The 14,232-nt window shown below is 38.4% G+C and overlaps 1 protein-coding gene across 6 annotated transcripts in view; it reads left to right on the top strand.

Moving 5' to 3' along the window:
- USP37 (ubiquitin specific peptidase 37) overlaps positions 1–14,232 on the top strand; it is a 97,793-nt gene that overhangs the window by 16,297 nt on the left and 67,264 nt on the right. For all 6 annotated transcript variants that reach the window (XM_082631500.1, XM_082631501.1, XM_082631503.1 and 3 more), the window contains 4 exons: positions 1,863–1,963; positions 4,582–4,760; positions 5,097–5,174; positions 13,349–13,446. In XM_082631500.1, the coding sequence (XP_082487626.1) occupies positions 1,863–1,963; positions 4,582–4,760; positions 5,097–5,174; positions 13,349–13,446 (456 nt within the window). The remainder of the gene's footprint in view (positions 1–1,862; positions 1,964–4,581; positions 4,761–5,096; positions 5,175–13,348; positions 13,447–14,232) is intronic.

The following is a 14,232-nucleotide window of genomic DNA, read 5'->3' on the forward strand; positions in this document are numbered from 1 at the left end:
GCAGACTAGAGTAAGCTAATGAATATAAAAATACTTTGAAAAGTATGAAACATTTAGAGTGTAATATGTGGTGTTTGAAATGAATGGGAAAAGGACTAATATTAGATGAACATTGTTGTCTATAAATAGGACAACCAGCTAACCATTTAAGAAGGTAATAAAACTGGATCCTTATCTCACTCCTTCATCTAAATAGATTCTACATTGATCAAAGATTTGAATGTAAAAAAAAGGTGATAAAAGTATTATTAGAAGGGTAGAATGGATTTTAACATAATATGTGGATGGAAAAAACCTTTCTGAGTATGACATAAAACCAAAATCAATAAAGGAAAAGAGGGCTTCCGTGGTGGCGCAGTGGTTGAGAATCCGCCTGCCAATGCTGGGGACACGGGTTCGAGCCCTGGTCCAGGAATATCCCACATGCTGCAGAGCAACTAAGCCCATGCGCCACAACTACTGAGCCTGTGCTCTAGAGCCCACATGCCACAACTACTGAAGCCCGCGCACCTAGAGCCCTTGCTCCGCAACAAGAGAAGCCATTGCAAAGAGAAGCCTGTGCACCGCAACCAAGAGTAGCCCCCGCTTGCCACTAGAGAGAAGCCCGCGCGCAGCAATGAAGACCCAATGCAGCCAAAAATAAAAATAAATAAATGTTTAAAATAAATAAAGGAAAAGATTAATAACTTGGACTGTGTTAAAAATTTAAGTGATCTCTGTGACAAGGAAAAAAAGAAAAAACAAAGGAAAACTTCAGCCACAGTGACGAGTTAATATTGCTAATATATAAATACTGACTTTCCAAATCAGTAAGAAAAAAGACAATTCAGTAGAGAAATGGGACATATACGAAATTCAGGAAGAAGAACAGGTGGCCCATAAACACGAAAAAATTCTCAACTTCACCAGTAATTAAACAAATTCAGATTCTTACTGTCACATTGGCAGTAGTGTGAGGGGAGGCAAGATACTCTCATATACTTGGTAGGAGCTTAGAGATTTTTTTTTTGAGGAATAGTGATAATATCAATTTAGTTTAAAATTGTACATCCTTTACACCAACATACTTTTTCTAAAGAGTTTTATCCTATGAAAGTTGTTCCATTAGTGCAAGAAGATATGTAAAAGGATGTTCGGCATTATTTGCAATGTTTTTAAATTAAAACATTCCAAATGATCATCAGTGAGCAATTAATGAAATTAAAATATAAAATACTTTTTTGCGGGGGGAGGGGCCGCGCCACAGCTTGTGGGATCTTAGTTCCCCAACCAGGGATTGAACCCCAGCCCCCAGCAGTGGAAGCACAGAGTCCTAACCACTGGACTGCCAGGGAATTCCCTTAAAATACTTTTTAAAGTATATAAAAATTCATATTTATACATTACTTTGCATGTTCTTTAAACTAGCATTGATTTCTTTAGAATAGAAGCCATTTAGTCTGCTGAACTTACAGAGAATGTTTTGGCATGTACATTACTGGAAGTATATCAGTCACTGGTTCTGACACATGTCCTTAGCATCCAGTGTCCATGTTCATGCCATAGATACACAGTGACTAACTTTTCTACAGTGTTAATTACCAAATATTTATATAGGAGAATTTCTAGCATTTTCTTTTTGCATTTAAAAATTTACCCTTTTATTATCAATACATGTTTCCAGATTTTTGCATTATTTCATTTTTTGCTTGATCCTAGTTCTAAATTTTAGTTACTGTATATATCAGAATTTGTTTCTGTCAGATAAGCACTTTGATTTGTTTTATTTTTCCTGTTTCTGTTTCCTCAGTATTAAATAATAATAATGACAAATCTCTTTATTAAAGTAAGTGATTAGAGATTTTTTTTTTTTTTTCCACCAGCCATGAAACCTTCTCAGGGTTCTGGTAGTTTTGGAGCTATTCTGGGCAGCAGGACCTCACAAAAGGAGACCAACAGGCAGCTCTCTTACTCAGACAATCAGGTATGTTTATTTGAATCGTTTTAGCTTTTTTTAAAAAAAAGATAATCTTAGATAGACATTCTATAAAGTAGTTGCAGGAAGTAGAATTTAGACTGTAATGTCTAGTAATTCTTGCATTATCTCAAGGGTACTTTCCACATATCTGAAATTTACCACAGTGTAATTTTTAAGACCATAGCTTTGAAGTTAGATGTGGGCTTGAGACTTGGTGCTGCCACTTACTAGCTGTAGGTCATTGGAGAAGTTCCTTAAGTACCCTGAGCCTTAGTACCCATCTGTAAAATTAAGACAGCAATAATATTTTAAGGGTTGTTATGAGATAATGCATGTTGTAAAAGTGCTTAGCCCGCGATACCATATACTAACAACCCCATAAATGTTTGCTGCTATTATTTCTTTGATGCTTTTTGGGTCTGTTCTACATTATGAACTTTGCCTCTATACTATATGATACCAGACCGTTCTCTTGGGTCTTCTGTTTGCTTTTTTTTTTTTTTTTTTTTTTTTTTTTTTGGCAGTACGCGGGCCTCTCACTGTTGTGGCCTCTCCCGTTGCGGAGCACAGGCTCCGGACGCGCAGGCTCAGCAGCCATGGCTCACGGGCCTAGCCGCTCCGTGGCATGTGGGATCTTACCGGGCCGGGGCACGAACCCGTGTCCCCTGCATCGGCAGGTGGAGTCTCAACCACTGCGCCACCAGGGAAGCCCTTTTTTACATTTTAATTGAGGTACGATTGATATGCAGTAAATTGCACATATTTAAAGTGTGCAATTTGATACATTTTTGACTTATGTACATATCTGCAAAATCATCACCGTAATCAACCTAGTGAACATAGCTATATCCCTTAAAAGCTTCTTCATCCCCCTCTGTAATCCTTCTCTCCAGCTCCCTGTCTGGCCCCTATCCCTAAGCCACAAGTGAATTGCTCTGTGTCACTCTAGATTACTTTGCATTTTCTAGAGTTTTATATAAATGGGATCAGTGTATAATTTTTTTTGTCTGGGTTTATCACTCATTATAATTACTTTGAGATTGATCCATTTACAGGTAGAAATTTAACGTGTTAGAATATTTAAACTATACGTGTTAACATATCTAGCAGAAGCAAATATACTTTCACAAATAATGATTCCCATTAGTGAGATTATAAAATCAATTTTGTGGATTGTGACTAGCATTAAATAAAGGAATAGAGGAGAAAACAATAGAGAAGGTATTATACATAGTAAGGAAAAGTATTGGTTTCTGAAACTTCTGGTCTTATTTATATGTATGTGTAATACGTTGTGATGTAAAATATTTCTCGCTATGGGGTCATGGTCAAAAAAGGTTGAAAAATATGCAAAACAGTATGCATATAGTATGCTACTGTTTGTATAACAAGAATAAAATATTGATTTTTATTTGCATAAAAAAACAATAGAAGAGGGCTTCCCTAGTGGCACAGTGGTTGAGAGTCCGCCTGCCGATTCAGGGGACACGGGTTTGTGCCCTGGTCCGGGAAGATCCCACATGCTGCGGAGCGGCTGGGCCCGTGAGCCATGGCTGCTGAGCCTGCGCGTCCGGAGCCTGTGCTCCGCAACGGGAGAGGCCACAACAGTGAGAGGCCCACGTACCGCAAGAAAAAAAAAAAAAAAACAATAGAAGAATACTTATAAGGTGTAGGAGGATGGGAAGTGGAAGAACTGTGTGAATGGCATTGGGGTGATAATGAGACTTCTCAGTATATGGCTTTTATAATAGTATTTTGATTTTTTTTGAATCTTGAGAATGATTTACCCATTTGAAAATAAATTTAACTTTTAAATCGTTCATCCAGATGACCTCAGATTTTTTTCTTTCTTATTCTAAGATTGTAATTCTGTAGAAGGTAATTGGAAATATTTTCCATAGAGATAATCACATAGCTCTTAATGTAGAGTTATAAAACTTATCTGGCAGAATGCTGGTCAAAAGCACTGTTTCCCAACTAATATGTGTAAAGTGTGCATTAACTCTGAATGTTTTTAATGTGTTTTGGGGGTAGATTCTTTGATTCATCTTCTGCCAGTAGGCTCTATTTCACTTTCGGTCTCCCCATTGTTATATATATATTAGTTTCATTTCTCCAAACTAGAACCCCCTCAAAAGTCATATGCTGTACATATGACTTGGCATTTAAATTGTGGCAACCAAATGTCATTATTCCTCCTTTTTCTCACATTTATGTCACTTTAAATGATCATAATTGGATTTTTTCCCCTAAAGATGTGTTTTCATGCTGGTCACTAGAACCTTGTCTTGTGTGTGTGAGTCCTTTTTTTTAAATCAGTAATTCAAAGCAAATTCCTTTCTGCTTCCAGGAATGCTGTGGAATTTGTAAGTTTACAAGAATACTGTAGGAAAATATGCGTCAAGCTTAATTTCTGACACTGACCATAAATTAGAGTCACCTAGAGTGCTTTAAAAAAAAGTGCTGATGAATGGGCCTCACCCCCATACCAGATAGGCTAGAATCTCTGGAGTTGGGTCTCCAGTTGTGGGTATTTTTTTAAAAGTTCCCTGTATGAGGATCACCGGTCTAAAAGTATGCCAATTAATTTGAAGAACTGGCTGTGTTAAACTTTATTCTTATAGGTCTCTTCAAAAAGAGGAAGTTTGGAAACTAAAGATGATATGCCATTTCGAAAAGTTCTTGGTAATCCAGGTAGAGGATCGATTAAGGCCGCAGCTGGAAGTGGAGTAACTGCTACCCGGACAGTTCCTTCTTTGACATCTACATCCACACCTCTTAGATCAGGGTTATTAGAAAATAGGTATGAAAGACGTTTTTTCTTTCTTAGTCATTAGCTCTGCCTGTTTATAAATGTTTTTCAGGCCTTTTAGAGAGACCAATAATTTGAGAAAAAGATTTTTCCAGTTAGAAGAAGAAAGTGTGAAGTGTGTTTTTTGGAGATAATTAGTATTTGTCTTGTGATTTATGTTAGTGACACGTATAGAGCTTGCAGATACACAGTATATTAATTTAAATGTGGTGTAGAGAATTAGATAGCAGTAGTCACTGTTCTTGTTCTTGAGTATGTTGGTTTATACTTTTTAATAGTATGAATTACAACTTTTTAAAAATAACGTTTTTTCTCTGTTCTCTATAGGACTGAAAAGAGGAAAAGAATGCTATCATCTGGCTCAGAGCTGAATGAAGATTACCCTAAAGAAAATGATTCATCGTCGTAAGTTGCTTTAAGAACTTTTATGGCACTAGATCAGTGTTTCTTATATTGGTAATTACAACCACTAAAGAAGATCGGGATGGTGTTCAGTTTATGGGAATCCCAAAGATAGAAGAATAAGATTTAGAGTATTTTGGTGACAGTAGGTTGTGGGCTCAATAGGGAGAGGATTTGGCCATTAGTACTGCTTTGGTCATTTCCGTGCACTTCTCCCATCCTAGCTTTTTTTATTTGCAGCACTTAGAAGAAGGATAGAGCTGAAGAACTCTAAATAAGTGTTTCTTTTTGGCCACTCTTTTAGCATGGACCCCCTTCCTTCCCTCTTCCCTTTACCTGTAAAAAATTTTTTTTACCTTATTCATGTGAAAAGTTAGCTTAGGTAGACATGTGGACACAGTGGGGGAAGGAGAGGGTGGGACGAATTGGGAGATTAGGTTTGACATAAATACACTACTGTGTGTAAAATAGATAGCTGATGGGAACCTGCTGTACAGCACAGGGAGCTCAGCTCGGTGCTCTGTGATGGCCTAGATGGGTGGGATGGGGGGCTGGGAGGGAAGTCCAAGAGGGAGGGGATATAGGTATACATATAGCTGATTCACTTCATTGTACAACAGAAACTAACACAACGTTGTAAAGCAATTATACTCCAATAAAATAAAAAAATAAAACCTTGCATAGGTTCTAGGCAAGGAGCATCAATCTTTTGGAGCTATTTTTTGTGTTGAACAAAAGGACATACCTGCAAGAGGATAGTCACCAGCTCACAGTTCTCTTCCTCATAGTGGGTGGGTTGTGGGTTTTGTTTGTTTGTCTGTCTGTCTGTCTGTCTTTTGGGAGAGAAAACTTATTACACAGTTGCCAGGTAATACCTTAACAGAAATCAGTTGCAATTCAGTTAACTGGTGTTCAAGATCAAAGGGTCACCAGAAACGAGTTGGGAAAAAGCTAAAGAACCTTTATATAGTAATTGGGTTCTTGGTTCTGTTGCTGTAACATATAAAAATCTAGGTAGGTGATAAGACTGGTGTGGTATCTTAAACTACAGTGACGATGGACTCAAGTTCCTTCTATCTTCTTGATCTGCCATTCTTAATAAGTAGCTTCCATTTTATGAACCAGGATAGCTTCAGCCTCCACTCTCATATCTGTATTCCTATTGGGAAGGAGGAAAGGAGCAAAGGGAGGGCATACTGCTCTCGTGTAGGCTGAAAATTGTACACGCCACTTTTGTGCATATCAGATTGGCTGGAACTTAGTCATGTGGTTATATCAAGTTATGAGAAGGTCTGGGAAATGCTTAGCCCAAATTCTGCTATTATGGCAGAAGACTACAATGGTTATTTGGGGACAACTAACAGTCTGCCATAGTTTACTCTTCTAGCCACAGACTTACCTCTGTTTATCATTCTTCCCATATATAGAGTACTCCTACCTTCACCCTGCTGGAGACAACCTCCATGTCTCATTTAGTCATTGTATCCAGCTCAGAGTCCAGGATCTCTGGGTTATGTGCAGTTCTCTCCATAAGGTCCAGGTGTGCCTTGAACCATGCACGTCATGGTCTGACACCTAAAAACTAAGAGGCAGGTTAATCTGCATTCCTCACTCCCATCTCCATACACATATCATTCATTATACATTGCTGGAGTAGGCACAGGATAACCACAATAAAAGTTACTGTTTAGAAAAGATAAGAATAGGAAACTGAGGAGTCATTGGTCTATAGCAGAGATAAAATCTTGTTGGGCAGAAATTGTGAAGACAGTGAAAGCAGTGGAATAAGTTCTTCATTAGCCCATGTAGCAGTCTCTGTCCTATCCTCTAGGAGAAACACTTGCTCATTGTACTCCATATGACTCCTGGCTTTGCCCTTTGATTGATTTCCTTTGTTATCTTTCAAGGCCATAGCTGAAGGGGTTTTGAAGACTATGTTCTTTGGAGCCATTCAGCTTTTGTAGCCTACGTCATGCTGGTGTAGTTCTGGAAGTTAGAAATCTGGAAGCTTTAGAAGTCTAGAAGTTTCTTTAAAGGTAGAACAAGCAGGCTTTTATAGGCTTGAGAAAGAATTGGGGCCAATATTTTTGTTGTTATTTTGGTTCTTTTAATAAACTTTTAAATTTTGGAATAATTTTAGATTTACAGGAAGGTTGCAAAGATAGTATAGAATGTACCTGTATACCCCTCACGCAGTTTTCCCTAATATTAACATCAGTTTTTCACAAAACTACTTCTCCATTTACCTCTTATCATTGCCTCAATTTGAGAATTAGAAGGAGTTGGATTTTTTTAGTCCCATATGGTCTCAAGTTACCACACAATTTTAATTCTAGGCCATTGGCACAGAGAAATGGATTCCTTTTCATCCTTGATTGCAAGCTGGCTAGTTCTTGCCCAGATTTATGTGTCTTGAATAGAACCTCACTGAAAGCAGTAAGAAAGACCAGTGTTCTTAATTGTCTCAACCTTTTCCTTTGAGGTCTGACTCCCAAGACATTACAGATAACAGTTCTGTAAATATTTTGCTGAAATATAACAATAGTCATCAGCTTTCCAGTCTGTAATATCTGTGTTCTTACCCTCTACCTTCCTACTGAGCTAGTTCTGCATATTATAGGTTTGTTATGGTAGCATCCCACTTCTAGTAACAAAATTTGTGTATTTGGAGTCCGGTTGTAGGGAACAAAATTCACTCTAGCTAGTTTACACACAAAGGTATTTCCATACAGAGAGCATTAAATGGCTTACAGAATCATTAGGAAAGCTGAAAATGTAGACTCTAGGTTAAGCTTTCAGGAATGATTTTGAGAGCCATGCCCCAGATCAGGTCACCAAAGATGCTCCTGGCTATCATGAAGTGACCAGCTGAATTGGAAGCTGGCATGAAAACTGTTATCTCTAGAACTGTGCTGCCACTGCCAAATGCGGAAATCCTCTACAGGAAAACCAGATACCCCCACGTTGATGTTAACCACCAGAAGTAGCAGAATACATGACCTCTCCCTATTTCCATTTCCCGTATCTTGCACGAGTATATGTAATTTACCTTAAATCTTGAACACTAACTTTGAAATGTAGTTTTTTAGCTTTCTGGCTTCTGTAGAACAGGGAGGTACACTGAAAGGTGGTAGTAATGGACTTAACACGCCAGTCGACCATATTCACCACACTTTGGGGAAGTCTCAGTTGTTCCACTTTGAGTTGTCTGATGAACCCTAAATTTCTAATCCTTGTTCTGGGCTAATAATACTTTTTATACCATCACAATTAAATGTTTTAAAGTTTGGACTTCCTAGAAGCAGGCTCTAGATGAACATACTTTTGCAAGTGCCTTATTAAGGAAGTATTCATAGGTGAGACCAGTAACAGAGTAAGGAAAGCAGGACTGGGAAGGGGAAGAAGCCAACTAAGGATGTCACCTTAGATAAAAGTCCCACAGAGACTGGGCCTCATCTTGATCCAGCAGGAGGTCTGGGCTTCTTTCAACTAGAAGTAAGGAAGATGGGCTTTCATATTTCCATACTGCACTGTTTTTGGTTAACAGCTGCCTTGGGGCTTTTGGCTCTGCCTAGATGCATAAAATATTTGCAATAGCCCAAAGGCAGTCTTCTGAAGAACTGCAGGTGCTGGCAGTGGAAGACATAATGGTCTAGATGTGTGAGAAGTATAAACAGCGATCTGAGGGGGCTCTGATAGAGCATCACTATTAAGTTCATTCCATCTTATTATAGATTCTTCACATTGATGCTTTTCAATTTCTGGGTGAGAATATTAAAAAAAGGAGGGTTAGTGGGATGAGCTGCAGTTCTTTTTGTCCTTATTGCTACAAATAGCCTTGAGGCTATAACTGATATTATTATCTACTTCTACCATCCATTTTAGATTGACTGCATTTTCCACTAACACTTCTGCTGGTCTTAATGGTTTGCCTGGTGGTATGACTGAGATCTTCTTCTCTGAGGGGTCTGAGCCCCTGGTCACTGTGTACTTCTCAGGCTGTGATTGCTATAATTGCCCATTCAGAGTTAAAACTGAGCATGAGAGCACTAAGGATTCCCTGGTGAATTTCCTTTATTCCAAACATATTCCTCCTGCCCTCATTATATAGCAGCAACCCTGCCCCCTTATAATAATCAAAGTCAGTTCCAGTATGGTAACTCCTTTCTTTGCCTGTTGATCTGCCAGCATGAGAAGCCCAAAATGAGTAGATAGCAGCTATAGCTTTAGATTAAATGGGACTCTTCCTGTCCCCCTGGTGAAAAAGTCCCCACTCTGGAAACCAGGACCTCTAGACCCACAGAATCTAAATTGAGGGGACAAGAAGCACAAGAGTGTTATCAAGAGTGATACTTCGTGGGGGCATTCCTACGTCTACTTCTTGGTTTCCAGACCCATGTATTCTCTATAAATGTAATGGCTTGTTGGTTTTTGCTATATATTGTGTCTTGAAGGGCACCCAGTTCCTAATGAGATCATCTCTAAGCTGCACCTTTAAAGGCTATATTGGCCATCAGCTTTGAGGTAATATGGTATGTGGTAGGACCAATGGAGCCTTTGGTCATATGCCCTTATTGTACCTCCTTTTCTTTTGTATAAAGTGGGTTTCTCATTGCAGGATGGTGTTACGTGAGATTTCATGTTAATAAATCATATACTCTTATGAGCCCTCAGGTAGCAATGCAGCCAAGGCACTGTGGGCAGGAAAGGCAAAAGCAAACCTAAAATATATGCCAATCCCAGCCAGAATTAATTGCTACTCTTTCTGGGATGGAAGGTGTCTAATGTAATCAACTTATCACCAAATGACTGGTTGATTTCCTTAAAGGATAGTACTCAGTCACGGGCTGGGGATCAGCCTCTGCTGCTGACCAGTTGGACATTCAGCAGCATCAGTAGCTAAACCAGCCTTATTGAAGGGGAGCCCCTATTGTAGGGTGCATTCAGAGCTTTTATCTCTGCCACCATGGCTGTTATTCATGGGCCCTTTTGTGGAAATACTTGGATGGCTGAGTACAGAGATTGAATGGCATCTACTGGACAAGTTACCCTGCATGATTGTTTCTTAAGTGGAGACATTAAGAGACTTAATGTCTCTTTCATGGAGTTCTCTGGTGAGCATTAACATGTGAAACAGATCTTTACCCTTTGTACATACTTCTATATGACTATCCATAAACCTCTTCCATAAATCATTTCTCCCTGATCTTCCAGTCTTATTCCTTCCAGGCCCCTGACTATCCATCCAAACCATTTGCCACCATCCAGGGATCCACTGACCCACTTTTCTCTACACACAAAGTGGATAATGAGGTGCATTTCTCAAACTCTGCACAGTGTAGGATTTTGTCTTACTCCTGTGTTCCGGGGCAGTCCCTTAGTGGGGCTGCAGTGCAGCAACAGTTCATTTTCAGCTTCTACCAATGTACCAAGATGATCCATCCATGAACCAGGCACAGGTTTTTTTCCTCTTCTTCCAGCTGGTCACCGGAATGCTCATAGGTCTGTTCTCATTATCTATTCCTATTTACTTGGATATACCACTCACATTTTATGATGGATAACTGCTGTAACTTCCTGATCTTAACAGCTTCATGGGTATGATAGCACCCAGCTCATGATGGCTTGCTCTGGTTGCATGGTCCCTTGATGACCCATAGTCTTTATGATTATTATTTACCCCATATCACTGTATCAGCTATCTAGGGTTGTATAACAATATACTTAAAATAGTAACTATTATCGCTTACGGGTCAGTGGTCACTTGAGTGGTTCTGTTTATCTGGGTCTGGGTTGGCCAGTTGTGGTTGGATTCTCTCATTTTCTCATGCATCCATGGTCAGTTGGTAGGTTGGCTAGGGGTTGGCTGGTCCAAGGTGGCATTACTTGTATGACTGGCCATTGGCTGTCTAGTGGTTGGGGTGATGAGGGAGATTGGCCATGTTTTCTTCTGTCACCTAGCAGGTTACCCTGGAACTATTCACAAAGCTGTGTTAGGGTTCCAAGAGAATGAGTGGAGATTTGCAGGGTGCCTTTAGCCTTAGCATCAGGACTTACGTGCTGTTATGTCTGTCACATTCGTTGGGGAAAAGGAAATCACAAGGCCAGCCTCGTTAAGGGATGGGGAGATAGATTGCATTTCTTAATAGGGGACTTGGGTACAAGGAAGGGAATAATTTGGGACTTTTTTTAAACAGCTTTATTGAGATACACTTTACACATCATAAAATTCACCTGTCTTAAAGGTATAATTCTGTATTTTTGGTAAATTTATTGAGTTGTGCAACTATCAGCATAATCCAGTTTTAGAACATTTCTATAACCCTAACAAGATCCGTTGTGCATTCTACCACATTTTTCAAATGCTGGAGAGATTGCATGAGCCATATTCTCTTCTACTTTATCCAAGTCGTTCACTACATATGAAAAATCTTGGTGGTGTAACACTATAGGATACCAAAAATTTTACCACCAGGAATGGAATTTCTGTTGCCATTGCCAAACAATCGATCCAATTCCAGAATCCTGTCCTTAGAGAGTATGCTTCCTAGACCCACTTCTAGGACTAACGGTTATAGATCAAGTTCCCCAGAAACAAACCCTGAAATGGAGAGTAGTGTGCAAATGATTTATTTAGGAATTATTCCCAGGGGATACCCAGGAAGGGAGTGGGGGAAGCAAGATATTGAAGTGCAAGAAACAAAGAATGTGTGTGATCTCAGACAGATATCTGATCTCTGAGCAGAAAAATGCAGAGGTTAGGCTTCATCCTAATCCCAGAGAGAGAAATCTGTTGTATAAATTTCACCTTAAAACTGTTCTAATCCAAGGCAAGGGAGCTGGGCTTCTATACTTTAGCACCTGACCTTACTTGTGACTCTCTGAGACTTCAGGCAAAGTCTCTCTAGTAGCTTGAGGGCAATCCTGTGAAGAAGAACCCTAGGTATCGGCTATCTAAAAATTTAAAAAAAAAACCCTAAATTGAAGAACTTGAAAAAGAATAGATATGCGTATATGTATAACTGAATCACTTTGCAGTACACCTGAAAGTAACGTACCATTGTTAATCAGCTATACTCCAATATAAAAAAAAATTGAAAACAAACAAAAAATACTTAAATTGGTGTGGATGAGAGGACACAAAAATGGGGCCAGAGGGAATCTGGATGGAGCATCTACATTGTCTGCTTACAGGCTTTATTCATGATGGTTCTCCTAAAATTAGCACTTTTAATCAAAGCATGAGCATGTTTCTGAATGGACCCACTCTACTTAATATAGGTCCAGGTATTGGGAATAATGGAGGAAAGGGGGCTTAAGAAATTTTAATTTTGTGTTCATGAACTTAAAATTGTTTAATCACTATGAGTTGAAATGTTGACATTTTAGTCAATAGTATTTCAAATTACATAAACTATAAGAACATTTTGGATTTTGTTTTACTTTTCATATATATATATATATATATATATATATAAATGTATTTATTTATTTATTTTTGGCTGTGTTGGGTCTTCTTTGCTGCGCGCAGGCTTTCTATAGTTGCGTTGAGCGGGGGCTACTCTTTCTTGCGGTGCACGGGCTCTAGGCACATGGGCTTCAGTAGTTGTGGCACACGGGCTTAGTTGCTCCGTGGCATGTGGGATCTTCCTGGACCAGGGATCGAACCCATGTCCCCCGTGTTGGCAGGCGGATTCCTAACCACTGCGCCACCAGGGAAGTCCTGTTTTACTTTTTAAACCTATTCAGTATCAAGCTTGAATAGTTTACTTTTTTAGAAATTTTATTTATTAAAATTTTTTTTTTAATTTTAATTTTTTTAGCTTAGTTCTTAATGGATTCTTTTGGTCTTAGTAGCTGAATCATTTCATCTGGCCTTGCTTTTGGCTAAGAAAACCTATATAATATTGCTATCTCTGGTTTGACTTTTGTATAAAGAAAATACTCCTTCATTTTTGCCTAATTACTAGGGTTATGGATTAAATTGGCTTTTGACTAGGTAATGAAAGCTTATTTTTATGATCCTCATTTGCTTAAGGCTTTGACACCTTGTAACCTGACTTCCAAGCAAATCAATGAATTCGGCAATTGAAATGTAAATTTTTAATGACAACTATTTAAAATTAAGAATTGTATCTTTATACATATATATATTTGAATTAAATTATTAACTGTAGGAACAACAAGGCTATGACAGATCCCTCAAGAAAGTATTTAACCAGCAGTAGAGAGAAGCAGCTGAGTTTGAAACAGTCAGAAGAGAATAGGACATCAGGTAAGTATTTGGTCTTTTTATAAGATACTCATTTATTGTATGATGGATTGTATTAGACTAGAAATAGAAACCTAAACTGGGGCATATTTCTCTACATTATTCAGGAATACTGTGTAATTTAGTACTAGTTATCAGGTACCAATTTGTATCTAGTGCTTGGCTAAAATATTTTTTAAAATATTAGAACTATAAGGGAATTTTTATTTTGCTTGCAAGGAATTTAAGCTTTGCCTTTTCCCCTGTTTAACTACCTAGAATTAAATTATTTCATTGTCAAAGTACCTGAACCATGGAATGAATCCAGGGAGTTAAAGTGGTTGAAATGAAAGTTCTTCAGTGTTGCTACTTATTAGAAGTTCCAGAAGATCTTGAAATTATTGCCTGAAGCAGTTGTTTAAGCTCACTTGTTCCTTGTTTTTACAAAAACTAAAAGTTTGACTGTCACTGAATTTTTATTAGTGTTTCCTATACTTAACATATCTCTCTGATCCTCTAAACTCCTTAAAGACTCAAGTATCTGGTATTGATTTGAATACTGTGTTCAACTTGAAATTAAATTGAAGCAAGCTAAAATACGGCATGATTTTGATAATTTGGGAGTTTACGAGAATTCATTTGATCAGGACTCTAGGAACGGTCTCCTTTTAGTGGTTCAGAGTTGTAACATTGGACTCCTACAGAAAGAAGTCTCTCTAATATAATTCTTACCTCTGAAATAATAATACATTATGTAAACTCCACTTACTGGTTTTCAGTTTTTGCAATCAACCTATATAGTTAGAAAAC

Source organism: Mesoplodon mirus (assembly GCF_964341445.2).
Source record: "Mesoplodon mirus genome assembly, chromosome: 8".
NCBI lineage: Eukaryota > Metazoa > Chordata > Mammalia > Artiodactyla > Ziphiidae > Mesoplodon > Mesoplodon mirus.